This window comes from Chamaea fasciata, unplaced genomic scaffold (assembly GCF_029207755.1).
Source record: "Chamaea fasciata isolate MVZ Bird 193981 ecotype frontalis unplaced genomic scaffold, bChaFas1.0.hap1 SCAF_13, whole genome shotgun sequence".
Taxonomy (NCBI): Eukaryota; Metazoa; Chordata; class Aves; order Passeriformes; family Sylviidae; genus Chamaea; species Chamaea fasciata.
The window spans coordinates 11796769-11822856 of record NW_027094098.1 but is presented as its reverse complement, the minus strand read 5'-3'; the positions used below and the strand labels follow the sequence as shown (position 1 = coordinate 11822856).

Here is a 26088-nt window from a genome sequence, read left to right as displayed (position 1 = left end):
CTGTGCGGGTCCCGGGTATGCTGTGCTCCCCAGCCCCGCTGCCGATTCCCGCCCCACCGCCCGCGCCCAAGCCCCGCTGTGCCCTACGGCCGGTGGCAGCCGGCTCCCACCCCGGGGGAAGCCGCTGTGGGCCCCCGGGGCAGACGGCCCACGGCACGGGGCAGAGGTGAGGCGGTCTTGCTCTGTAACTTTATTCACACGGTGATACCCTGCAGCCCCCACCCCGCCTGCCGCTGCGAGGGCGGGCGGAGGCTGGGCAGCAGGAGGCTGGCTGCTCCAGGGGGGTCCAGGCCCCTCGGGGGATCACTGGCAGGTGTTGTAGATCTGGACCTGCTGGTTGATGGTGGCCAGCACCTCCCTCATTCTGGCCTCCAGCCCGCCCAGCTGGGCTGCTTTGGCATCCAGCACACGCTCATTCCGCTCGTACTCCTCCTCCAGTGCTGCAGAGACAGGGGGAACGTGAATCAGACGGGCCTCCCACCACTGTCCCCACCACCGTCCCAGCATCCACCCTCGGGCCTCACCTCGCAGCCGCTGCAGCTTGCCCTGGGCGTTCTGTAGCAGTCCCGCAGCCTCCTCCCGCAACTGCTGTGCCCGGCTGCCCGCCTGCTGTGCCCCCTGTGCCCGGTGCTCCACCAGCTCCTGCGCTGTCCGGTACCGGTCCCGAAGTGGGCCCTCCAGCACCTGCTGGGCAGTGGGGCTGGTCAGCGGGATCGTCGGGGGACCTCTGCTGCCACACTAGTTCCCCCGATCACCCACCTGCTTCGCCTCTCCTGCCCGGTCCCGCGCGGTGCTGGCTGCCTCCTGGGCACGTGTGGCTGCCAGGCTGTTGTTTGCACGTTTCACCTTCAAGGCATCGGTCTGCCTGTCCAGGAGCCCAATCTGCTCCATGGCACCTGCCAGCTGCTGCTCTGCACTTCCTGTCTGGGTCTGCATCTGGGGATCAGTGGCATGGGAGTTTGGTGTGGTCACACTGACCACATGGTGGGGATGGGGTCCCGTGGTCGTAGGGATGGGGCTCTTACCATGCTAAGGGCGCTCTCGCTGTGCTGGATGTCGCCGGCAGCTTGCTGCAGTGCCTGCTCAGCCATGCCCTGGGCTTGCCGCGCCTCCTCCAGTGCCTGCCGCACTGCCTCGGCTGTGCCCCGCACTCCCTCTGCCCGTGACCTGCGGCCAGACGAAAGGCCTCAGCATAGCCTGGGCTGGGGGCTCCTGGAGGGATTGTGTCTTCACATCCTTGGGCTCACCTGGCCCGCTGGGCATCCTGCAGCAGCTGCCCAGCCTGACGCACATCACTGGCTGTCTGCTCCAGGATGGCATCGACGCTGGCCAGGCTGCGCACCCGCGTCTTGATCTCCTCGGCCAGGCGGTGGATCTGGTCCGGTGCAGCGGGGAGTGACAACTCCAGTACCCGACTGGCTACCACCTCAATGCTCTCGGGATCAGCCCCCTCCTCTGCAGGTGGAAGAAGTTAGTGTGTTCCCTACAGCATGCCAGCGGGGAAGGGGCAGGCAAACCAAAGGGCAGAGAGGAACATGGGACAGGGCAGAGGGCCAGAGATGGCTGGAGGGCACAGGATGGTTGGGGCAGGGCAGGAACCATGCAATGCAGCACGGGGCAGGGGTGGCACAGCCCACATGCAGTGTTGGGACAATGCAGTACGGCCCAGTGCAGGATCAGTGCAGTGTGGTGCAGGTACAGAGCCACAAAGCCCTGGGCAGGGGTGGCCAGCCCTCCAGGCATGCTGGCACTCACGGCTCAGGAAGGCCTTGACATGGCTGATTAGCTCCCTCAGCTCCTTGTTGGAGCTCTCCACACGGGCCCTGGTCTGGTTCGCCTTGTCCAGGGCTGCCTGCGCTCGCAACCGGGCCTCGTCTGCCTTCCCCTTGGCCTCTGCCACCTGAGCATGGGCAGAGACCCTTGGTGCCAGTCCCAAGGACTGCAGAGGGTGGCTGTGCCACCAGATCCCACCAGCACCCATGTGCCACACACCTTGTGGGAGAGCTGGGCCATGTCGCTGGCAGCCTGACGCAGCTCCTCCTGGGCATGGCGTGCCCGGTCCAGAGCACTGTCAGCCTTGGACACAGCTCCACCACAACTCAGACCACCACAGCGTCGACCCCCATCCTCATCCCGGCACCCGGCACCCCCACAAGGGCTCTCGGCACAGGGCACATCACCTGCCGCACCGCAGACCTGCAAGGCAGCATGAGATCAGGGCAGCTCTGGGTGCCATTCCCCCAGTCCCCTCCCTATGTCCCACCTTCTCATTGAGTGGGTGCAGGCTCAGTGCCTGTGCCCTTGCTGCCAGGTCCATCAGTGCCCGCCGGCTGGCCGCATTGTGGCGATTGAAGTCATCCCGCTGGCTGGCCAGGAGCTGCTCAGTGCGCTGACGGGTGGCCGCAGAGATGCTGACAGGGCTGGGCATGGCACGGGTGGAGGCGTCTGCCTGGCGCTCAGCCTCCTGCGATTCCTCATACGACTGGCGAATACTGTCATAGGCACCTGGTGGGGACAGAGACACTGTCAGACCCCTGGCTATGGCCTGACCACTCTAGCCTGGCTCTGTGGTGTGGCTCACCGAGGAAATTGGAGGTCTTGAGGGTGTGTAGCCGCTGTTCCAAGTCCTGCAGGCTGTGGTTGAGGGCACGGGCACCCCGGTCCACAGTGTTCAGCACGTGGCTGGCATTGAAGTTGGCATCCTGAGCAGCTGTCAGCTCCCCTTCCACCCGTGTCAGCCTCTCAGTTGCCTCCTCGATCTGCTGCCTGCAAGGGAAGGGGGTGAAAAGCTGCCCCCACGGCTACCCTGGGAGCCGTGCCCTGTGGTAAATACTCACCGCAGCCCCTCCATGGTGTGCGTCAAGTGGGCAGCAGTAGCAGCAGTGGCGTTGCGGGTGGCTACCACATCACGTACGGTGGCCAGGTTCTCCTCCAGCTGCCGGAAGGTGCCCTCGAAGGCGCCAGCAGCCCCGGTGTGCTGCAGGAGGCTGGCCCGCTGTGCCAGCGCTCGGGTACGGGCGGCCAGATCCTGCACCACACGGTCCCAGTCCCCGAAGCAGGGGTGGCAGGGCTGGCAGGAAGGGAAGGTACCAGAAAAGCCCCGAGCACACTGGTCACAGCGAACTCCAGAGATGCCAGGCTGGCAGTCGCAGTGGCCGCTGCTGCGGTGGCACTGGGCGCTGGCTATGCCACGGGGGTCACAGTCGCAGGCTGCAGGGAGAGTAGTGTCAGGACGCCACAGGGCCCACTGCGATCCCCCCGCTAGCACTGGCTCTCACCTCGGCACTGCTGCCGTGGGTCACCCCAGTGGTGCTCCTGGCAGTCAGAGCAAGTCTGGCCCCCAAAGCCTGGCCGGCAGGAGCACTGCCCTGTGAACTGACAGACATGGCATGTCCGAGGCTGGCACTGCTGCAGCACACCCCCAGCCCCATCGCATCCCCCCAACCCCTGTCCCTGTCGTGTCTCACCTGGTTGCAGGTGGGTGTCAGGGAGTGCTGGGGGTGGCAGGAGCAAGGCTGGCAGCCTTGCCCACTGGCCAGGTTCCAGAAGTTGGGGCTGCAGCGGTCACAGCTCTGACCCTCCACATGGGGCAAGCAGTGGCACTGTCCACTGTGCCTGTCACAGTGGCACTGCTGGGGCCCACACGTGCTGGGGTCAGTGCCCAGGGGATTGCAGGAGCAACCTGCAACCAAGAGGCATTGAGCAAAGATAGAGATGAGGCAATGAGGACAAGGATGAGGATGAGATTGCAGTGCAGATGGGATGGAAGTTCTGATGGGGACAGAGCAGGAGTGGGATGGAGGCAGAGATTGGGCAACCGATGGGGTGGGGACTGCATGGAGGTGGAATGGGAGGAGCATGAGGACCACTTGTGGGGATGGGATGGAGATGGGACCAGGGTCAGGATAGAGCTGGAATAAGGACAGGATGGGGACGGATGGATTGCAGTGGGGATGCAATGGCAATGGGGACAAGAATGGGCATGAGAATAGGATATAGATGGGATGGAATAAGTTGGACATTGGAACAGGGACTGGGCCACAGTGCTGGGCCTGGGCAGAGAAGACAACTCTGTTCCAAGGCAGGGCTGCAGGGACTCCACAGCACTGTGCACAAGTAGGGGCAGCCATGGGTGCATGTGGTCCCCAAGGACGTGTCGGCCCCTGGAGGCAGGTCTGTCTTGGCACGGCAGTGGGTACTCACGCCTGCAGCTGTGTCGTGTGGCATCTCCATAGAAGCCGGGCTGGCATTCGGCGCAGTGGGGCCCTGCTGTGTTGTAGAGGCAGCGCAGGCACTGCCCTGTGCGCCGGTCACACGCCTCTGGGTCCGTCACATCAATGTTATCATGGCACTGGCAGGGCAGGCAGCGCCCACCCTGCAGAGGGTCCCCATAGTACCCAGGGGCACACTCATCACAGCGGGAACCTGCTGACACAGAGCGCTGGGCAGTGCCTGGAGAGAGGGCACCCCAGAAGGCACTGAGTGTGCCGTGGCAGGTACTCACCTGTGTACCCAGGGCTGCAGTGGCAGATGACCTGTTGGGAGCGGCTGTCTTGGTAGCAGGAGGCAGCAAAGTGGCGGGGGGTGCTGGGCCCCTCAGGACAGGGGCAGGGCCGGCAGTGCTGCCCAGAGCCAAGCGCTGGGTTCCCAAAGTGTCCGGCCGCACACCTGCGGGCAGGTCAGCAAGAGCCGGGGCTGCTGGCAGCACCCTGCCCCAGCCTGGGCACGTAACCCCACCTACCTCTGGCACCTTTCACCATCCGTGTGGTCACGGCAGCGCAGGCAGCTGCCTGTCCGAGGGTCACAGTTCTCAGCGTGCCCGTTGCACTGGCAGGGCCGGCAGACAGGGAAGCCCCAGTGGCCGGGCTGGCAGCGGTCACAACGTGGGCCATGGGTGCCCTCACGGCAGGGGCACTGCCCTGAGGTGCTGTCGCAGATGGTGCTCACTGAACCCTCACGGCTGCACTGGCATGCTGGAAAGCACAGCACCCACAGTGTCTGCCCTTGAGCTGTAGAGAGCATCCCTTCCCCACGCTCCCAGCCCTGGGATTCCCAGGCTCTTCTCCCACTGGCACTCACGTCGGCACCCGCTGGGCCCAAAGCCAAAGGTTCCTGGGGAACAGCGGTGACAGCGCCGTCCCACGACATTGGGTTTGCACTGGCACTGCCCCCCCTGGGGCTGGCACTCGGCACTGAGCGAGCCCTGGGGATCACAGAGGCAGGCTGCAGGCAAAGAGCAGGGTCAGTGTCAGCTGCTGTGGGACAGGGTGCAGGACAGGGTGTGGGGCTGTACTCACGCAGTGCCCCATCATGCAGGATGGCTGAGAGGCTGTGCAGGAGGCTGGAGCACGGCTCGGCCACAGGCGAGGGCCCTGCAGCGTGGAAGGGCTGGGCACAGTGGTACCGCTCAAATGTCTCCCGGCGCTCCATGGAGCTGGGGTCACCCGCAATGAACATCTCCAGTGAGGAGTAACGAGGCAAGAGCACCAGCTGCAGGGCAAAGACAGTGGAATGTCATGTCCCTCTCTCCCTGTGTTCCTTAGGGCTGCATCCTATTCCCCTGAAGAGTTGCTGTCCCCCATCCCACTGCCCATCTGCCCCTCACCGAATCAATGAGCACACTGGCAGTGGGATCCTGACGAGCAGCAGCACAGCCCAGTTCCAGGCGGAGCGTGTAGGAGATACCCTGCTCCAGACAGATGGGCTGGGACAGCACCACGTACCTGGATGGGGGCAAAACAGAGCAAGGGCAGCCATGTGCCTCCAGTGAGCCCAGCACTGCCCAACCCAGCTGAGGTCCTTACCTGGCACCAGAGGGGAGGCTGGTGGAGAGCTGGTCATCAGCAGGGATGGTGTTTCCACAAGGGCTGCTGGCGGAAACAGGGCTGGGGCGCAGCACCTTCAGCCCCACCTCCTGCCAGGCCTCTGGGTGCTAGCAGCCAAGAAGGGGCAGTGTCAAAAAGCCTCACCAACTGGAACTCCCCACCACTACCTCCCAATCTGGCAATATATCACACTGGCGGCTTCACCATCTGGTGCTCACCTGGGGCTCATAGCGAATGACCACATCATACTCGGTGGAGAAAGGCACGTCACTCACGTGAAACTCCACCCAGCCACCTTCCAACATGCGGGCAAAGCCTGTCCCTGTCCAAGAAGCTGGACGGTCTGGGGGGGGCTCACGCTCCACCACTGAGCCCTGGTGCAAGCAGCTGTCGTGAGATGGGACCCTAAAAATTGCCTTGGCCAGCAGGCACTGCTCTGCCCTGAGTAGGGAGGCAGACCACTGCCTGCTGGTTTGGGAACCCTGCAGAGGGGCACCCACTGCCCTGCTCTGCCTGATGTCCTCCCCAAGGACACCTTCATACCTTACCTGATGCAGCCGTGCATCCTCCGCCTCATAGGTGTAATGATCCAGGTTGATGCGGTAGAAACCGGACTCCACCTGTTCACACTGTCGTCCTACCACATGGCTGCGGCACTGGCACTGCCCTGTCCCCATGGCACATCTGGTACCCCAGCAGCACGATCAGCCCTGATGCCAGGAGGCTGATCCCTTGCCCTCGGCCTCCCCACAAAGACTCACAGGTTGTTGCGAGCACCTCCCACATCACAGTCACAGGGCCGGCAGCCCGGGATGTCGTGGCTCAGTCCCCAGTGCTCGGGCTGCAGAGGGCAAGGGTGTAAGAGAGCAGCCATCTGTGTACTATAGTCCTGAGCACCATGCATGGGCCATGGCACAGCCCCACTCACCAGGCACTGGTTGCAGCTGCGCCCAGTCACCAGCCGCTTGCAGAAGCACTCCCCACTGACAGGGTCACACCGGCTGCCATCAGCCACCGTGCCACGGGGGTCACATTGGCACCCTGCATGGAGAGTCAGCAGTTTCCAGCAATGCCAAGCCACAGGCCTGACCCCAGTAGGTGCCAAGCTGGTACCTACTCTGGCAGCCTTGCAGGTTGTCGGTGCTGAGGCCAAAGAAGCCAAGTTTGCAGCGGTCACAGCGGGGACCGGCCACGTTCTCCTTGCAGCGGCACTGCCCCGCAATCAGGCCCCTGGCTGGGTCATCTGCACTGTCACACAGCCCACCATCCAGAGAACCCTCAGGATCACAGTCACAGGCTGGGGAGACAGGCAGGGTCAGCACTGTAAGCACCAAAGCACCACCCTGCACAGCCTGTCGCATACTGACCTCGGCACACTGCAGGGTCCCGCAGGTCCTTGGTGGGGTCCTTGTAGTAGAAGGGCTTGCAGAGGTGACAGCGACGGCCCATGGTGTTGTGCTGGCAGCCATCACACACAGCCCCACTGGTGTTCCCCGTGGCCAGGAACACGGCCATGTCAAAGTGGCACCGCCGTGAGTGCTCGTTGCAGTCACAGCCTGCAGGGACAGCACCATGGCACAGCATGCGGCACCACAGCCCACACTTGGCAAGCAGCACCCCCAGGGCCAAACCTCCCCTGCCTGGGCTCTCCTTGCTCTGATATACAGCACCACAACCCCAGACCCCCCCGCAAAGTACAGGCTGCAGCACCCCAAACACCCCCAAACAGTCTGCATGATGCCAGTCACCACTGGCACCACATCCCACTGTACAGGACCCCAGAAACCCCTGGCACAGCACAACCTGACAGCTCTGGCACCAGGATCACTGTGCCAGGAGCTGGTGCCAGCAGAGGCACTCACGGCGACAGGCGTTGGTGCTGGAGCCCTCAGCTGGGCGCCAGGGCAGATCTTGGTAGAAGTCCTCGCAGCGCTCACAGTTCAGCCCCTGTGTGTGGTGTTTGCAGACACAGCGCCCGTGCACCTGCCAGGATGCCACAGTAAGGGGCTGCAGGACTAGGCAGCACAGCTACCCAGCTCCAGCAGGGCACACAGGCCTGGCTTGCCCTACCATGCCATCGGTGGTGGCGGGAGCCCCACTGAGCGGGGCGCACTCAGAAGCGTGCCCGTAGCAGAAGCAGTTTCCACGCATCACCAGCTCATAGAGCGCATAGTAATACTTCTCCCGGATCTCCCGCCGTGAGTCCAGCAGGTTGTCCCCCAGCGTGTGCAGCTTGGTGAGGTTCACCCGCAGGTTGGTGACACGCAACAGGTCTAGGGCAGGGAGAGAACCCCTGTTGGCACACAGTGGCTGGGCAGTCTATGCACAGCTCACCTCTGTGGGGCACAGTTGGGCTGGGCTGTGCATGGCACAGGAGGCTGTGGGTGGTTCAGAGGAGCTGGGCATGGCTCTGCTCTGCTGGGCATGGCTGGGATGGGCTCTGCATGGCATGGGATGTCCATGCAGGGCTGCACGGTATCAGACTGGTCTGTTGTGGTTTTCTATATCACACAGTATTGGCCCAGGGCTGTGCATGGTTTGGCTCAAAGGCACGTGGTTGCACATGGCCAGGCTAGGCTGTACGTAGCTGTGGGGGTTCAGCTCCTACACTCGTATCTGCACAGTCTGGCTGTGCGTGGGCTGGGTTCTGCACTCCCACAGCAGGGGGAGGCTGAGACCCCACCAGTGCAGAACAACACCCTTGGCACAGCACCTTTACATGTCTTGGGGCATTCACCATTAGGGGCTGTGCCCAGGAGATGGCTGTGCCTGGTGGGCGCAGTCTGGGGGCCCTGGGAAGACAGGATGGCTTCCCCACAACTGCAGTTTCCCAGTGGCCCTGCCCTGCAGATTCCTCCCCTCCTGCTCCCAGTCTAAATTTAGCCTTGGGTGATTAACCCACTGTGTCCTGTGCCCAGCCTGTCTCCCCATCTTGAACCACAGCTGGTGTTGGGCTCAGCTGTGGCACAGCCATTCTCCTCCACTTAACCCAGTGCAACCTGACCTTTAGCTGCTCTCACAGGGCAGGGTGCAGAGGAGCCCAAGACCCCGCAGACTGGATCAGGTCCTGACCCCTGTGTAGGGCCCAGAGCAGGGAGAGAGCAGCCAAAATAGCTGCACCCAAAATAGAGCAGCCAAACAGGAGCCCAGATGGCTGGCAACTCACTCTGGATGGCAGGGCTGTAGGGGTCCCGGATGGGGATGGCAGGGTCCAGCACCCGGTAGATGACCTGGAAGGGACATCAAGGTGATGAGAGCAGTGCAAGGGATCCCCTGACTCTCCTGGGACACTACTAGGGCCTCACCTCCCCCTCAGTGGAGGGCTCGATGTCAGAGTAGCGGGACTCGCAGACGACATCATCAATGCGGCGTGGGGGCCCATGGGGGACGTGGGGAAAAGAGGCAGCGCAGTCATAGGCGAAGTAGCGGTACACTTTCCAGGTGTGCCCAAAGTCAGCTGAGCGCTCCACCAGCATGGCCGCGGGGCGGAAGGTCTGTGAAACACCCAGGTGGGACAGGGGCTAGCCCCACAGTCCCTGAGGGTGTGTTCCGTCCTGTCCCATCCCAGCCTGGGTGCCCACATGCCCCTGGGACCCACCTTGAAGGTCATGATGAGATGGGTGAAGTGGAACTCGGCCTCCAGGTCCAGCTGGACGCTGACGTGCTCCACACCTGGGGATGACAAGTGTGACAAGTGGAAGCACCCGCTGACAGGTCCCGGGGACTCGTCCCCCCCAGCCGGCAGTGGTCCATGGGCGCGGCCGCGGCCACAGGCTGAGTCACACTTCCTCAGCGTGGGAGGAAGGGAACGAGAGCCCCCCGGGACGGGACAGGATGCCCCAACACCCCCACCCACTGCTCACCATTCTCCGACTGCCACCAGGCTTTCTTGGGGCGGGGGGCAAAGCTGGTGACCACATTCTCGATGCGGTGACTGTTGGTGCGGGCATCGTAGGGTCGCCGCGAGTCACAGATGAAGCACTTTTTCTCTTCCTGCGAGTTGGGAGGCTCAATGATGTGCGTCCCCCAACGCTATCCCGTGCCCCTCACCCTCGTCCGGTTCTGCCAGGCCCCGTCCCACTCACCTGGAGGTGACTGACGATGCAGTAGGGCTGGGGCCGGCGCAGCCCGCAGGTGGAGGTGGCACTTAGGCGGGCTGCTCGCCCCACCAGCAAGTCCCCGGTGGCTGGGTAGCAGCTGCCGCGGGCACAGCCCTGTGGGGAATCGGGGGCCAGGGCCACCCCCAGCCCTGCGGAGCGGCGGGTGGCTGAGGGCGCTGCGGGGCGGGCGGGGGGGCCGGGGCCGGGGCTCCCCCTGCCGTGCCCGGGGCCCCTTCCGCGACCGCCCGGAAACAGGACGGCGGGGCCGGGCCGGACCCTGGTGCCCACCGGCCCCGCTGCGGCGGGGGACGCGGACTCACCGGCCAGCAGCGGCAGCAGCAGGAGGACGGCGGGGCTCCGCTTCGCCGGGCTCCGCATCGCGGGGCGCGACGGGGCGAGACGGGACGGAAAGGGGCGCAAAGGGCGCGTAAAGGGGGCGCTCGGCAGGTGCCCGCCGGTCCCGTCCCGTCCTGTCCTGACCCACCGGTTCCCTTTCTCGTTCCCGTTCCCAGTCCCTTTCCCGTCCCCTTCCCGGTCCCTCCCGGCCCCTCCGAACTGGCGGCAGGCGCAGCGCTCGGGGCTGCGCGGAAAGCGCGGGGCGGATCCCGGCTGGAGCGGGGGAGCGGGCCGGCCGAGAGAGGCGGGAGGAGGCAGGAGCAGGCCAGGCAGAAGGCATCGGACACAGGCACACAACAGTTTAGGGCTTTATTTGCAGGCGCGTCCACACTAAAGGCACCTGCAGAGTGGACGGGACTCCCGGGCTCGGGGACCTGCGGGGCGGCAGGGCAGGACTGGTCCCCGGTCCCGCCAGTAGTCCCTAGCAGGTGGCGTAAGCGTTGGCCCTCTCCCGGATCTCCTGCAACAGCCCGGTGACCTGCTGCTCCAAAGCTTGCAGTCGTGTCACCTTTGCCGCCATCGTCCGTTCATTGGCCCCAAAGCGCTGCTCCAGGTCTGTGGGACGGGCAACATGGTCACAGTGCAGCCTCCCACCATGTCCTGTATCACTGTCGGGATACCCAGTGGGGATGGGCATAGAGGGGACAGAGAGATGTGTGGGGAGGTGGCAGAAAGTACCCCACCATGTGCTCCCCCTCACCTTCCAGTTTCCTCTTGCTGTTGCTGGCCTTATCCAGGAGGTCTCGGGCCTCTGCCATCAGCTGCGACAAACGCTGCAGGGCCCCACCAGACACCCTGTCCAGCGTGCCCATCCGATTCTTCAGCACCACGTAACGCTGTGTTACCTGTGCCAGGTCCTGGTGGCAGAAGGGCATGGTGAGGCTGAGCACCCGCAGCACCCAGTGCCTGCTTCGTGCCATGCATAACCAGGCAGGGATGGAGCTAACCTGGCTAAGCATCCCGGAGGTGGCGGTGGCATGCTGTGCCCTGTCCTTGGCTTGCTGGGCCATGTGGCGAGCATCCTGGTCACGCTCCTGCAGGGCAGTGATGCGCTGTGCCAGCTCCCGCAGCCGCCGCTGCGCCTGCGACTCCTTCCTGTCCAGCACCTGCAGCCTGCGCTCCGCCTGGCAGGTATGGACACAAGCTGCAGCAGGCACAGCAACCACCATGCCAGTGGTGCCAGCCCCACTGCCCTGGCACCTGCCCAATGCCAGTCATATTTCCCCAGCGCCAGCCTCCCTACCCATAGTGTGCCCAAGGCATCAGTCTCGCTCTCCACAGCACTGATCCCATTTCTCCAGCTCCACTCCCCCAGCCCATGCCCCTCACCTCCCTGGCTCTCTTCTCGGCCACCTGGATGGCATCCCTGGCGCTCTGCAGAGCACTCCCTGCTGTCATCGCCTGTGTCCGTGCCACCTCCAGTGCCTGCTGTGTCCCCGCCAGCTCATCCCTTATGCCTTCTGCTCGCTCCCTGCAGCAACACAGGCAACTCCAGCCCCTGCCAGTGCAGGAGGACTGACCCTATCCCCTGCCTGCCCCAGCATGTCCCCACCACTTGCCTGGCCTCTTGTCCCTGTGCCAGCAGGTCCCGTGCCACAGCCAGCCCCTCTGCTGTGCTGTTGAGAATTGCATCCACCCCCTGTATCTGGCAGATGCTCTCCTGCATCTCCCTCTGCAGCTCCTGGATCTGTTCAGGGCTGCTGGGCAGGGAGATGTTCAGCACCTGCCGGGCCACCAGCTCGATGCTGCCTGGGTCAGCTCCCTCCTCTGTGGGGACAGGGGAGCAGGGTGGGCTCACGGTGGGCTTGCTGAGTCCTGTCATGCCCATGTGCCCACGCAGTGCTGGCACTACCTGCCAGGAAGGCCTTGATCCGGCGGATGAAGTCCCGCAGCTGGGCCGTCGCCTTCTCTGCACGGCTGCGGGCAGCCTGAGAGCGCTCCAGCGCCTCCTCTGCCCAGCTGCGTGCCCCCCGTGCCAGCTCCTGCACCTCCTGCATCTGAGGGGCACCTGGCTGAGCAGGGGGCACAGGGCAGCCCCGGGAGGGGCATTGGGGGTGAGCAGGGGGTACGAGGGGACAAGATGTAAGCCTGCAAAGAAGCATGGAAGGGGGGTGCAAGGGGACAGAGGGTATAGCAGTGGCCCAAGGGGGCACGCACAAAGGTGGCACAAAGGGCATCTCTGAAGGGCATATGAGACACATACAGAGCTGAATACCTGGGGGCATGGAATGGGAAAAAACAGGACATAGAAGGGGGTCATGCAAAGTGGCATGGAAAGAACACAAACAGGACATGCAAAGGTGACACAAGGGGACTCCAGAAAGTGTCATGGAGCAACCACCCTTACCTTCTGTGCCACAACACCCAGCTGCTCTAATGCCACCTCCAGCTGCTGTGAGGCATTATGGGCACTACTCAGGGCTCGAGCTGAGATAGGCAGTGCCCCTGCACACCCAGTGCCACCACAATGCCTTGTCCCCTCACTGTCTCGGCACAAGGCTCCTCCACAAGATGCATGCTTGCAGCTCCGGTCTCCAGGTGCCCCACAAATCTGTGATGATGCCAATGGTGGAAATGGCAGCTCAGCACTACATGGGGGGTGATGCCCATGCCACTTCTGCCAGTCCTGCTCTCACCTTCTCATTGATCCTGGCAATGTTGAGTCCCATCACCCGTTTTTGTGCCTCCCGCAAGGATTTCCGGGCTGCGGCTGTGCCACGGCGGAAAGTATCGCCCCGCTGCCGCAGTGCTCGCTCAGCTGCCTTCTGTGTCATCTGCGCCCTACTCAGCTGGCCAGCTGTGCCATTGGCCACCACCTCTGCCTGCCGCGAGGCCTCCACTGATGCCACGATGCTGCGGTAAGACTCTGCGGGTGCAGGTGTCAGGGTTTGGCCAGGATGGCTGCCATCAAACCCAAACCTCGCTGGTTGCTCTTACCGCTGAATCCGGCTGCGGCTACAGTTCCAATGAGCATTTGAAGGTGGGAGGTGGTTCGGTTGAGACCTCCCAGCTCATGGCTCAGCTCAGCTAGCCGGTCATGGTGCTGCATATCCGCCCGTGCCAGCTGGTCTAGGTGTTGCTCCAACTCTTGGAGGTGCTTCCAGAAGTTGTCCAGCTCCATCCTTTGGGTAGGGAGGGGGGCTTCAAATTTTCAGGGGGGACAAGAGGGGGTCCCTCCACCCCAGCCCTACATGCACACTTGCCTGGTGTCACCCAGTTGCCTGGGCAGTCCATCGAGGAGGGGACCACCAGGGCTGTCCCTCTCTCCCAGCAGCCGTTCCACACGCCCCAGAGCCTTCTCCAGCTCCCGCAGGCGACGGGGACTGAGTGGGAGTGCAGAACCCCCCTCCCTCAGTGCCTGCACCTGTGCCCCAAGGCGCTGCAGCCCTTCCCGCAGGCTGCCCACGGCCAGGTCCCAGCGCCCAAAGCAAGGGTGGCAGGGCGAGCAGTGGGGGAAGGGCTCCTGGTAGCCCCGCTGGCAGCGGTCACAGCGCAGCCCCCCGAATCCCAGGCGGCACCGGCACTGCCCGTTGTCCTGCTCGCACTGTGGGCTCTCAGCACCCAGCGGCTCACACTCACATGCTGCAGAGACAGTTGGTGGTGTGTCCCAGCCTCCCCATGGAGCCCCATGCCCCCCATTGTGTCCCAGCATCCCACCATATTCCCATGCGTCTCCAGAATCCAATCTATCCCCAGCATCTTCCATTGTCCCCACAGTTCCAACAAGTACTCTGGATCCCCTGAGTCCTGCATGTCCCCAGAGATACACCATGTCTTCAATGTTCCCCCATGCCCCCAGCATCCCACTGTTTCCCCAAGGTCTGCCATGCCCACAGTGTCCCACCATGTTCCCAAGACCTCCTGAGTCTCTTGTGTCCCCAGTGTCCCACTGTCTCCTGTGTCCAATGTTCAAAGTCTCCCACCAGGTCCCCAGGGCCCCCCTTTCCTAGAGTCTCATCATGCACCCAGGGTCCCCTCACATCCCCTGTCCCCAGAGCCCATGCTCCCCCAGTCCCTGGGATGTGCTCCCACCTCGGCACTCCTGCTCGGGGTCTCCCCAGTGGTGCTCCTGGCACTGGGAACAGACACGACCCCCGAAGCCAGGCTGGCACTGGCACTGCCCTGTCACCTGCAGTGACAGTGCCATGCTCACTGTGCAGCTCACTGTGCCCCAGGAGGGCAGTGGCGCTGTAGCAGGGTGCCAGGGGACTCACTGTGTCACAGGCAGGGTGCAGGGCGTGTGTGGGGTGGCAGCCGCAAGGCTCACAGCCCCTTGGCCCCCCCAGGCTCCAGAAATGGGGTGCACAGCGATCACAGCTCTTGCCCATGACATTGGGCCGGCAGGCACAGGCTCCTGTGCCACGGTCACAATCGCAGATGCCATCGGTGCAGTGGGAGGCCAGTGTACCCCGTGGGTCACAGCCACAGCCTGCAGGAGGGTGGGTGGCCATATGGGGCTCAGCCTATACCTGCTGCCCAGGCAGTGTGCTGCTGGCCCCAGCACTCCAAATCTGCCTGGCCCCAGTGCCCCCCAGTCTGCCTGGCCTCCAATCCCTGAACAGCCCCAATACCCCTGATCCCAACACCCCCACCAATCCCCATCTCTGTTCCCTGCCCAGCCCCAACACAGGCACAGCCCCACGCCCCTTCTAACAGCCCCAAATCTCTCCTGGCCCTGAACCCTAGTCCCACAACATCCCAAAATTCTCCCTGACCCAACACCAATCACCCCACACCCAACCACAGCCCCACGCCCTCATCCTTGCCTTGAGCTCCTGCATCACTTCAGCCTCCCCATCCCAAACCCCCGTGCAGGCCCAGCCCGGCAGAGCCCCCCGCCCCGCTCACGCCGGCAGCTGCGCTGCAGGGCATTGCCGTAGTAGCCAGGCTGACACTGGGCACAGCGTGGCCCAGCGGTGTGGTACAGGCAGTGCAGGCACTGTCCCGTGCGGGAGTCGCAGCCCTCTGGGTCGCTGGCGTCGATGTTGTTGTTGCACTGGCAGGGCCGGCACTCCCCCCCCTCCATCTCCGGAGCCCCAAAGTAACCAGGGGAGCAGCGGTCACAGCGCGGCCCTGCAGAGAGGGGGGCTATAGGTGCTGGGGTCCCGCAGTCCTAGTGCAGGGGGTGCCTGCTGCACTGTGCCTGCTCTGCCCCTCACCCGCGTATCCAGGGGCACAGATGCAGATGATGTGGTGTGTCTCATCGTCGGCATGGCAGGTGCTCCCGTGGTAATGCCGTGTGCCAGGGTAGCCAGGGCAGGGGCAGGGCCGGCACTGCTGCCCCGAGCCCAGCACAGGGTTCCCATAGTAACCATCCTGGCACCTGAAAGGACAAGGGGGGACCCAATGGGTCCCTCCCATCCATGATACACCATCCCACCATCCCATCTCATTCCATCATATCACATATCATCATATCTCACCCTATCCTAACCAACTGTATCCATCCCATCCCATCCCATCCAATTATATCTATCCTATCCCACACCATGCCGTCCCATCGTACTCTGCTCCATCCCATCACATCCATGCCACCTCAACCCATCCCACCATTCCAACATATACCATCATATCTCATCCCGTCCTACCCCATTGTATCTATCCCACCCTACTCCACTCCACACCACGCCATCCCCTCCTCTTGCTCACCTCTCGCAATGCCGTCCGCTGGTGTGGTCACGGCAGCGCAGACAGGTGCCCGTCCGCGGGTCACACTCCTCAGCGTGCCCATTGCACTGGCAGGGCCGGCAGGTAGGGAAGCCCCAGTGGCCGGGCTGGCACTGGTCACACTGCCGGCCCACGGTGCCGGGCTGGCACCGGCACTGCCCGCTCACCTTGTCACACAGCTGGGACACTGAGCCCTCTGGGGAGCAGGTGCAGGCTGCAGGGAGGCCCAACTCAGGTCAGGCATATGGATGCAGGGACACAGGGACGGACAGACAGACAGACAGGTAGGGGACCAGCGCCCAGATCGTGCTCACTCCACAGGCTGACTGTGGGCTCACGTGGACACACAGCTCCACAAGAACATGGGTGGACAGAGAGATGAGTGAGTGCAGGACAGCACAATGTTCACAGGGGTCACATGTGGAGGGATGGATGGATGGATGGATGGATAACTGTGACGGAATCCACAAGCTGCAGGACAGCAGGGCTGAGATGAACACATGCACAGACAGATGGACAGACAAGTGAACAGAGCAGTGAAGAGGGTGCTGATGGCTGGACAGACAGACAAGAGAGACAGCGATTCCTGGCAGATGAAGATCTCACTACTCACGGCTGCATCCCAGGGGCCCAAAGCCGTAGCTGCCTGGGGCACAGTGGTCGCAGCGTCGGCCGATGACGTGGGGCTTGCACTCACACTGCCCGCCCTGTACCTGGCACTCGCTGCTGCGGGAGCCCTGTGGGTCGCACTGGCAGGCTGCGGGAGCAGGACCAGCATGGGGCCAGGGCTGCCTTATCTGCACCTGCCCACACCTGCCCATGCCTGCCCCCACCTCCCACGCCCTGCCACTGCTTTCCTGCCCACCATGCCATGGGCATGGGCAAAACCTGACCCACTGCCCCAGGCAGGGCTCCACCCCTGCCCACTTGTCGGTCCCATCCCTGCAGGCTGCCCACTCACGCAGTGCCCCGCCGTGCATCAGGGCTGAGACGCTGCAGACCAGGCGGGCACAGGCCTGGGCCAGGGGATGGGGGGGTGGCATGCGAAACACCTCCAGGCACTGGTACCGCTCCAGCTCCTCCTGGCGCGCTGCTGCCTCTGCCCCATGGAACCCAGGCAACTCTGACACCCGCGGCAGGAGCACCAGCTGTGGGGAGGGAAGAGCAGATGGGGCTGGGGGGCATAGCCAGCCTCCATTGTGGGACCTACCACTAGGCTGGATGCATGTGCTCCAGGACAGTCCCAGTGCTGCTGGGGCCAACTACCCCAGCTCCATCAACAGCCCCAGCTCCACTGACATCCCCAACTCCATCAATATTCTCATATAAATCGCCACCCCCAGAAGCCTCATCGCCTTCCATGCTGACATCCCTATGCCAACCCCAGCTCTAAGTCCTCAGTCTTATTGATATCCCCTTCCCCATCAACATCTACTTCTCCTTCCCCATTCCCATCCCCCATCCCATTCTCGTCCCCATCATCATCTCATCCCCATCTCCCTCCCATCCTATCTCATCCCATCTTATCCCCATCCCGACCCCATGCACATCCCCAGAGGGGGGTCACTTCCAACTCCAGCCTGTGGTTCTCCATCCCTGCCCATGATACCACCCCTGCCAAGCCTCAGGCACAAGGTGCAGTGGGACCCCCCTCACCGAGTCAATGAGGATGAAGGCTCCAGGGTGGCGCTGGGTGACACCAGCCCGCTGAAGCCGCATGGTCACCTCATAAGGGGTGCTAGGCTCGAAGCAGAAGGGCCGGGACAGCAGCACGTACCTGTACAGAGTCAGGTGTTGGGGCATGGGCACAGCACAGCCATGGAGACAGCAAAAGGATAGCAGCAGGACCCAACTACCTCCCATGTTTCCATCCCCAGCCCATGCCAGCCCATCCCATTGCACCTCTGGCTGTGGGGCAGAATCTCACGGTACATCTGCTCGGACGGTAGCAGGTTCCCACAGCGAGAGCTGGTGGGCAGCACCTGGGAGCTGACACTGACCATGGCCTCCCAGTCCTCAGCTGACTGTGGTGACAGGTAAGGCAGTGTCAGGGCTGTGATGTGCCATACACATCATGGCCATGGTTGTGGCTGTGCTCACCTCTGGTTCATAGCGCAGCAGCAGCTCGTAGTCCATGGGGTAGGGCACGTTGTCCACACGAAAGGTCAGGCCAGCCCCGTCCCGCACCCGGGCGAACCCCAGGCCCGTCCACGTCACCATGCGCCCGGCACTGTCCCGCACCACCTCCTCCACATCCGGCTGGGCAGGACACCAGCACAGTTTGGCCCCGGCTCTACCCCGGGCCACCTCTGCCCTGCAGTGCCTCACCGTGCCCTCTCCTACCACCCCAGGGCTCACCTTGGGGGGCTGCTGGCGGCTGCGGCGCAAGGGGGCAGGGGGCTGGGGAGCACGGGGGGAGCTGCGCTGATGTCGTGAGCGTCCCTTCCGCCCCACCGGCTCCCTGGTGTCATACTCCAGGCAGTCCTGGGACACCTCCGCCCGAACGGCACCCTGCAGGGATGGGGTCATGGCATGGTGGCCATGCGCAGGGACAGCCGTGCACAAGGACAGCCATGCACAGGACATGGTAACAGCCACATGCAGGACAGGGTGACAGCCATGCATAGAGCACAGCAGCAGCTATGCATGGAGCATGGTGCACACTGACAGCCATGCACAAGCACAGGAACCCCCCAGAAGACTCACCGGAAGCTGAGGGTGGCTGTGGCCATGGCCAGTGGCCTGCTCGGCCTCATAGGTGTAGTAGTCGAGGGGGGCACAGAAGAAGCCGGGTTGTACCTGGTCACACTGCCGCCCCATGATGTGGGGACGGCAGGGACATGCCCCATCCTCCATGGAGCACCTGGGGGTGACCATCCTGTCCCTTCATCTGTCCTTCTGTGTCTTCATCCATCCCTACTTCCATTTCTGTTCCTATCCCTCCATCTCTGGGGATAGAGATCCCTCTCTTTCTCCCTCCATCCCAGACCCCATTTCTCCGCAGCCTTGTCCCCATCCCTCCCTCCCCCCATGTGTGACTCCCAGCCCTGTCCCCACTCTCGCCCCCACCCCTGCCCCTCCAGGTGCTGTGCTGGGCCCCACCGGTTGTTGTAGGCTCCCCCGAAGTCACAGGCGCAGGGCCGGCAGCCCCCCAAGTCGTAGCTCAGACCCCAGAACTCGGGCTGCAGTGAGGAGGGGACATGTAGGGCAGGTGTGGCGCCAACCCAGTCCTGGGGGCTGCCATGGGGTTGAGGACAGTCAGGCCCACAGGCATGGTGTGGGGCAGGCTGGGGCACTCACCACACACTGGCTGCAGGAGCGCCCGGCCACGAAGCGTTTGCAGTAGCAGTCCCCACTGATGGGGTCACATGGGGAGCTGCCTGCCACCGTACCCCGTGGGTCACACCTGCATGCTGCCCCCACACATGCACATGTGAGGGGGTGCCAGTAGGACCACAGCCCACATGCTTCATGACCTTCCTTCCTTACCCCATATCCAGCCATCATCATCCCTTCCATCCCCATCCCTACATCCATTCTCATACAACTTTGCCACATGCCTCCATCTTTCATCCTTCCATCTCCATCCCTCTATCCCAGACCTTTCCATCCTCATCCCTCCATCCCCATACCTCTACCTCCATCCCTCCATCCTCATCCATCCCACCCCCATTCCTCCATCAACATCCCTTCATCCCCCATCCCTCCAACTTCATCCCTTCATCCCTACCCCTCCATCACTCCCCCATCCCCATCCCCATCCCTTCTCCCATGCCATCCCTGGCTCCCAGCTCACGCTGGCAGCCCTGTGGGTCGCCGTGGCTGAGGCCATAGGCACCATGCCGGCAACGGTCACAGCGGGGACCGGCCACGTTCTCCTTGCAGCGGCACTGCCCCGCAATCATGCCCAGCGCCATGTCTGTGTGCCCGTCGCAGGCACCTCCATCCAGAGAGCCTGCCGGGTCACAATCGCACGCTGCCAAGAGAAAGGATCATGAGGAGTTCTGGCTGCTGCCATCAGGAGCTCTGAGGCTGGGGCAGGTGGCACCAGGGAGCCATTGGGCTGGGACAAGTCATGGGACTGGGATCCCAGGACACTCACGGGCACAGGCAGTGGGGGACCGGATGTCAGAGCGAGGGTGTCGATAGTAGAAGGGCTTGCAGAGGTGGCAGTGACGGCCCATGGTGTTGTGCTGGCAGCCATCACACACAGCCCCACTGGTGTTCCCCGTGGCCAGGAACACGGCCATGTCAAAGTGGCACCGCCGTGAGTGCTCGTTGCAGTCACAGCCTGCAAGGACAGCACCACACAGCATGGCATGCGGCACCACAGCCCACACATGGCAGGCAGCACCCCCAGTGCCAAACCTCCCCTGACTGGGCTCTCCTTGCTCTGATATGCAGCACCACAACCCCAGACCCCCCCAAAGTACAGGCTGCAGCACCCCAAAACCCCTGGCACAGCACAGCCTGACAGCCCTGGCACTCACGGCGACAGGCGTTGGTGCTGGAGCCCTCAGCCGGGCGCCAGGGCAGATCTTGGTAGAAGTCCTCGCAGCGCTCACAGTTCAGCCCCTGCGTGTGGTGCTCACAGACACAGCGCCCGTGGATCTGGGGGGAGCACCCAGCTCAGTGTGCTTGCCAGGTCCCACTGGGCACTGTGCCGTGCTGCTGGGGGCGTGTGCCTCACCATGCCGGGGACAGAGGGTGTTGGGGCTCCCGGTGCTGGGGCACAGTGGGCTGCGTGGCCATGGCAGAAGCAGCTCCCCCGCAGCACCAGTTCATCCACAGCGTAGTAGTACTTGTGCAGCACCTCCTGCCGTGAGTCCAGCAGGTTGTCCCCCAGTGTGTGCAGCTTGGTGAGGTTCACCCGCAGGTTGGTGACACGAAGCAGGTCTGGGGGTGTGCCACTGTTAGGACCTGCCCTGACGCCAGCCAGCCCCGCATCCCCGGCCACATACCCTGTATGTCTGGCCTGTAGGGATCTGCTACGGGGATGGAGGGGTCCAGCACCTTGAAGATAACCTGTGAGAAGGAAGGAATGGGTGATCCCATTCCACCCAGACCCCTGTCCCTGCTCTGCACCACCCTATCCCCACACACCTCCCCATTGCTGGAGGGCTCGATCTCAGAGTAGCGTTGGTCACATAGCACCTCATCCACGAGCCCCAAGGGGTGGCTGGGGATTCCAGGGAAGAGCTTGGAGCAGTTGTAGGCGAAGTAGCGGTACACTTTCCAGGTGCGCCCAAAGTCCACTGAGCGCTCCACCAGCATGGCCGCAGGGCGGAAGGTCTGCAGGACACCCAGATGGGATGGGGCCCAGACCCACAGCCCCTCCAGATCCATCCTGTCCCATTCCATTCCATCCCAGGCATCCATGTGCCAGGACCCACTTTAAACTTCATGATGAGGTGGGTGAAGTGGAACTCGCTCTCCAGATCCAGGCGGATGCTGACATGCTCCACACCTGGCAGACAGAGAGAGACAGAGATGGCTGAGGCTGGGGAAGACCCCCATGGCCACGCAGTCCCACAGTACATGCACATGGGGCAACCCCACTGCCACCCTGACCTCACCATTCTCCGACTGCCACCAGGTCCGTTGGTCATGAGGGCTGCTCAGATAGATGACATTCTCAATGCGGTGGCTCTCAGGCAGGGATGGGTCACGTGAGTCACAGGTGAAACATTTCTCCGAGTCCTGTGCCATGGAGTGGCACCATCAGGGATAGGTGACTGGAGGCTGCACTGGTGCCTGGCTCTGTGGGTCTATGCCAGAGCCGTTCTGGGGCTGGGTGGGCTCACCTGGAGGTGACTGACGATGCAGTACTCCTGGGGCCTGTCCAGCCCACAGGTGGAGGTGGCACTCAGGCGGGTGGCTCGCCCCACCAGCAGGTTCCCAGTGGCTGGGTAGCAGCTGCCGCGGGCGCAGCCATGGCTCAAGTCAGGCTCCTGCCAACCCCCTGCCACCAGTCCCCCCACTGGAGAGAGCATGAGGGCATGGGCTGGGGGCTGCACTGGGGTGCCTGGGCACCCCCCGCTCCCCCATGCACCCACCCCACCCCCAGCCGTCCCATCCTGTCCCATCCCTGCATCCCGACCCAGTGATGCAGCACGAAGCTCCATGATCCGGAAAGGTGCTGGCAGCAGCGCCACGGCCTCGTGACCAGGGGCAGGGAGCGGGGTGAGTGGGGGGCTGGGCTGCCCGTGCTCCTGGGGGCCCGGGCAGCCCCAGGGTGCTGAGAAGTGCCGCGGGGAGTCGGGAGCCAGGTCAGGCGCTTGCTAATCCCGACAGGGCTTAGTGCAGCCTGGATTCCCTGCTGGGTTTTGTGGCAGTCAGGCCATGGCCGCTGCCAGGCAGGGAGCATCGCCTTTGCCACCACCTCTGCTGCCCAGCACCCTCCACCCAGACTGAGGTCCCTGAACCACCACAGCTCCCAGCGCTGTGGGTATGCAGGGTGCCCCCGAGGCCAACGCTTACCCAGGAGGAGAGCAAGCGCCAAGAGGTCCATGGGCAACCACGGGATCTGCCTGGTGGAACACGGAGATGGCACTGCGGTAGGGTGCAGAGTATGGCATGGGGTGCAGGGCGGCTGGTCCCTGTCCTCTCCTGGCTCTAGCACAACCATGCAGTCCAGGATGCAGCCCCCTGCACTGGCATGATGGTGCTTTCCAGGGACAACACAAGGAATCAGGGTCAGTTGGGGCAGTTGGGTCTGAAAGTCCTCCGGGATGACATGCAGTGCCCACCTAAGCAGCTCTGGGGGACTGTCACACACACACTCAGGCACACAGCCATGCTATGCCTCACCAGAGCTGGCACGAACTGTGCCATGCCCCATCCTGGCTGGCTCAGAGTGGACCTATGCTTTTGAGAGTCACTAGTGTCCCTAGGGGGTACCAACACCGGGCCAGGGCCAGCCTGGGAGGGGAGCCAGGAATGCCGGAGCCGACTGGGCAAGGGCGTCCCTGACTCTGGCCGGGGTCCCGCTGTTAAATTTAGGTTGGAGCTGCCTTTTGTGTTTCCTTCTCTCCCGGTACTTCCCGCTCCCAGCCTCGCAAGTGCTGGATCAAAGCCTGGTCCCGGCTCTGCCCAAACACATCTCTCCTGTCCCCCGCATGGAGCCAGCCCAGGGTAGGGGGGCTCGGGGCGGCGGGGGGAGCCGCGACTCTGTCCTGGCACCCGCCCCGCTCGAAGCCATGCCAGGGGGATAGGCAAGGTGGTGCAGAGCCACGTGCTGGCACGAGGGTCCCCGCGCCCCGCGAACCCCCTGTACCTGGCGTCCTGCGGCGTCCGGCGGGACCAAGACCAGGGGCGAGGGCGGCGTGGGACCTGCTGCCCCTGGGCTGGGAGCGCAGAAATGAGCTGGGGCAAGGGCAGCGATGGGATGGCGGCTGGTGGCCCCCCTTCCCCGTGTACGATTCTTATTCAAATGGGCTGCCCGCTGAAAGGGACGGCGGTCTCCAGGCTACGGGAATGTCACTGCCGATTCCTTCTGCCTGGAGGCCCCCGCCGCCCGCCCGCCCGCGGAGGCCAGGCCGGCCAGGCGTCGGCAGCCCGGGCACGCCCCGGCCCCCAGGCGGCACGGTGGGCCCCGCCGGCAAACAAAAGGGCGCCTCGTGGGCTGGCGAGCCAAAAGCACCGCGTTCCCTGGGCTCCCGGCACGGCGCGGCAGGAACGTGCCTGCTGCTGCTGGCAGTGAGGCGTGGGGGGCGGCATGGCGGGAAGGGTGCCTGATGCTCCAGGAACCGGCCGGTGCACCTACACAGGGGTCACTGCACCATTCTTTGCCCCACCTGGGGTTGTATCATGGCGAAGGCACCTGCACGGCTACGCTGCAGGGTGGAGCCGTACAGGGCATCTGCTCCACCAGGAGCTCACCCGGGCACGGCCACGAGATGCTGCCGGATGGGAACGTCCCTCCCAAGGTACCTGTTCCTCCCCACTGCCACAGCTCCCTGGGCAAAGTCCGGCACACGTCAGCCGCAGGAAGCGCATGGCAGGGGTGGGGGTATCCAGCCTGTCACTGCCAAGGGACCCCGCAGCCCCTTCCTCGTGTGCTGCCTCATGCCAGTTGTCAGCACCCAGCCTGTGCCATGGGGCTGTGCCGTGTGCCAAGGGCTGTGCCGTGCCCCAGAGCTGTGTCGTGCCCAGGGTCCCCCCTGTGGCACATCGGCTCCTACCTGTGCCCGTGGGAGCCTCGGGTGCTGGGCAGGTGGCTGGTGGCCCGGGTGGGCTGCGGAGTCGGAGGCCCGCTGGGGTCGGGCTAGACTCGGGCTGGGCTCAGCTGCTGTTCCTGGAGGAGGGCGGCCGGTGCCTGTCTCCTCCTCCGGCAGCCGTGCCAGGCGAGGGGAGGGACCCGCCCGCACCGAGGTTTAGCCAAGGTGAGGCAGAGGAAGGTACACGCTGGCAGTGGCCCACGTGTGACACAGCAGTGTCCTGTGCCTAGGCTGGCCGGGAGAAGGCACAGCATTCCCACAGGTCTGCTGTGCCCGATTGCGCAGCACGTGTGGCCGCTGAGACAGGCAGCCTGGCTGGGACTCGCCCTGCACTGCACGGGCCCGTCTGTGCCTCTTCAGGGCCCATCGCTAGCAGCGGTACCGGGAGCCCTGCACAGCACGACCCCAGTACCCACGCCAGATGGATCCTGCTCTCGTCCAGTGCTGGCACTGTGGGCACTGCCATGCCCCACTCACCCAGTGCTGGTCGGTGCTGCCTGGGATCCTCTAGACTGGCCGGGCTGGGTGCTGAGCCGGCAGCCCTGGAGCCCTGCAGGGAGCACGGCTGTGCACCAGGGTCGGGTTCCACAGAGACCTCGCTGTCACGCAGGGATAATGCCTTTTATTAGCCAAGGCTGAAGGAAGGAAGAGGAGCTGTGTGCTCTCCACGCCAAGGCCACGCTCCGGCCGCCTGCCGCCAAGCAAGGTCATGGGCAGACAAAGAAGCAGCTCTCAGCCATAGGGATGCCAAAACCCACTCCCCCAGGAACACCCTGAGACAGTCAGGCACCTCATCAGCACAAGAGATGCTGTGGGCTGGCACTTGGAAGCCTGGAGGAGGGGCTAGACTGTGCCCGGCGAGGCTCCAGCCGTGCAGGCTGGTGGTCAAACACCACCACCACCTTCTGAGCCGGGAGAGCTGGCAGGTGATGAGCTGACAAAGAGCCATTAGCACTGGTCAGTGTGTCTGTGTCAAGGGATCTTGCCATGCAAACCTTACCTGCTCTGAGGAGATCCAAAGAGGCCTGAGAAAGGCAACTGTAACAGGATCTCTGGCCTTGAAAAGCAAAGTAAAGGCGGAAGGGAAGGATCCTCAGTGGGATGTGAGGGACGAGAGCGCCCATGTCCAGGTACTCTGAAGGCTGCTCTGACTTCCCATGCCAAGCCGCAATCCCCTCGTCTGCCCCAGAGCTGAATGCGTGGGGGTGGCCCAGATCTGCTTGGGGAGATGGCCTGTCCTGGGGCAGTTCCACAGCCAGAGATCTGCCAGCAGCTCTGCCCTCCACCAGCATTTCAACGCTGCACAGCAGGCCCCCCTTCCTCAGGCACCCACAGCCTCGCTTCCCCAGCACCTTCCAGCAGCGATCAGGGCACTCCTGCAGCAGTGCAGGGCCCCCCCTCACCCATCCTCGGCCGAGCCCCTGAGCTCCAGGGGCAGCCTCTCATGCCTGGCCAGCCCTGCTTGGACTGACTTCCGTGTGCACAGCAGGCAGCCAACACTTTCCCGAACATCCTTAGTGATCAGAGAATTACTTAACCACTTCCCTTCTCGAGGAATGAGCTCCAGCACAGCACCGGAGCTGCTGTCTGCCCGGGGCCACGGTCCCACCACCATTAGTGCTGGGTCAATGCACTGACAGCCCTGCGGCACAAACTGGATCCAGATCGCAAACCCTGGAACAATGGTGCTTCTGTTGAATTAGCCGGCCAGAGGGTCCTGGCTGCAGTGGGCAGATTCAGAGAGAAGCTGGAGGGTGGGCAGGCTTAGCACCTTGCCAGCACAGTGCCACCCTGCATGTTTCTAGGAGCTAACCAGGAATACGGATTTATCCCAGTTCAGCACCAGTAACACACATCCAGGGTACTTCCCTCCCCAAACCA

General features: G+C 63.6%; 2 protein-coding genes across 3 annotated transcripts; both read right to left on the bottom strand.

The window, feature by feature from the left end:
- Positions 1 to 175: 175 nt before the first annotated feature.
- LOC136296535 (laminin subunit beta-2-like) lies at positions 176 to 10475 on the bottom strand. Of its 2 annotated transcripts, none has more exons than XM_066195675.1 (33): positions 10246 to 10475; positions 9911 to 10074; positions 9689 to 9818; positions 9424 to 9497; positions 9131 to 9319; positions 8992 to 9055; positions 7896 to 8098; positions 7688 to 7808; positions 7193 to 7381; positions 6943 to 7122; positions 6754 to 6866; positions 6587 to 6666; positions 6374 to 6509; positions 6044 to 6199; positions 5805 to 5932; positions 5606 to 5723; positions 5298 to 5490; positions 5080 to 5223; positions 4742 to 4973; positions 4505 to 4668; positions 4204 to 4425; positions 3468 to 3682; positions 3279 to 3375; positions 2838 to 3210; positions 2582 to 2766; positions 2264 to 2505; positions 1993 to 2196; positions 1756 to 1900; positions 1248 to 1455; positions 1026 to 1167; positions 760 to 936; positions 525 to 687; positions 176 to 440 (listed from the first exon to the last, which is right to left on the bottom strand). In XM_066195675.1, the coding sequence occupies exons 1-33, from the start codon at positions 10301 to 10303 to the stop codon at positions 304 to 306; spliced, it is 5346 nt and encodes a 1781-aa protein (XP_066051772.1). In that variant the 5' UTR covers positions 10304 to 10475; the 3' UTR covers positions 176 to 303. The 2 variants fall into 2 exon arrangements, with proteins under 2 accessions (XP_066051772.1, XP_066051773.1); XM_066195676.1 differs by having other exon boundaries at positions 525 to 684; positions 10246 to 10474.
- A 138-nt stretch (positions 10476 to 10613) lies between these two features.
- LOC136296539 (laminin subunit beta-2-like) lies at positions 10614 to 24181 on the bottom strand. Its single transcript, XM_066195681.1, has 35 exons — positions 24172 to 24181; positions 22469 to 22655; positions 21793 to 21968; positions 21565 to 21688; positions 21382 to 21455; positions 21092 to 21280; positions 20950 to 21013; positions 20679 to 20884; positions 20479 to 20599; positions 20091 to 20279; positions 19785 to 19964; positions 19289 to 19401; positions 19091 to 19170; positions 18695 to 18851; positions 18347 to 18499; positions 18089 to 18247; positions 17891 to 18012; positions 17645 to 17765; positions 16950 to 17136; positions 16602 to 16745; positions 15971 to 16202; positions 15481 to 15644; positions 15170 to 15394; positions 14536 to 14750; positions 14354 to 14450; positions 13525 to 13903; positions 13259 to 13443; positions 12958 to 13187; positions 12669 to 12872; positions 12174 to 12318; positions 11881 to 12088; positions 11651 to 11792; positions 11269 to 11445; positions 11022 to 11178; positions 10614 to 10876 (listed from the first exon to the last, which is right to left on the bottom strand). Exons 2-35 carry the CDS (start codon positions 22614 to 22616, stop codon positions 10743 to 10745), a joined length of 5601 nt encoding a protein of 1866 aa, XP_066051778.1. The 5' UTR covers positions 22617 to 22655; positions 24172 to 24181; the 3' UTR covers positions 10614 to 10742.
- Between the last annotated feature and the right edge of the window lie 1907 nt (positions 24182 to 26088).

Excerpts from the sequence above, each read along its gene's own strand:
- LOC136296539 (XM_066195681.1), bottom strand. The coding sequence starts at position 22,616 with ATGGTTGTGCTAGAGCCAGGAGAGGACAGGGACCAGCCGCCCTGCACC. Across the intron at positions 12,319-12,668 it reads TGGGTGTTGTGGCACAGAAG|ATGCAGGAGGTGCAGGAGCT; the intron begins GTAAGGGTGGTT and ends GGTGCCCCTCAG. Across the intron at positions 11,793-11,880 it reads GCACAGGGACAAGAGGCCAG|GGAGCGAGCAGAAGGCATAA; the intron begins GCAAGTGGTGGG and ends GTGTTGCTGCAG.
- LOC136296535 (XM_066195675.1), bottom strand. The coding sequence starts at position 10,303 with ATGCGGAGCCCGGCGAAGCGGAGCCCCGCCGTCCTCCTGCTGCTGCCG. Across the intron at positions 9,320-9,423 it reads ATCTCATCATGACCTTCAAG|ACCTTCCGCCCCGCGGCCAT; the intron begins GTGGGTCCCAGG and ends GGTGTTTCACAG. Across the intron at positions 3,376-3,467 it reads TGACACCCACCTGCAACCAG|TTCACAGGGCAGTGCTCCTG; the intron begins GTGAGACACGAC and ends CATGTCTGTCAG.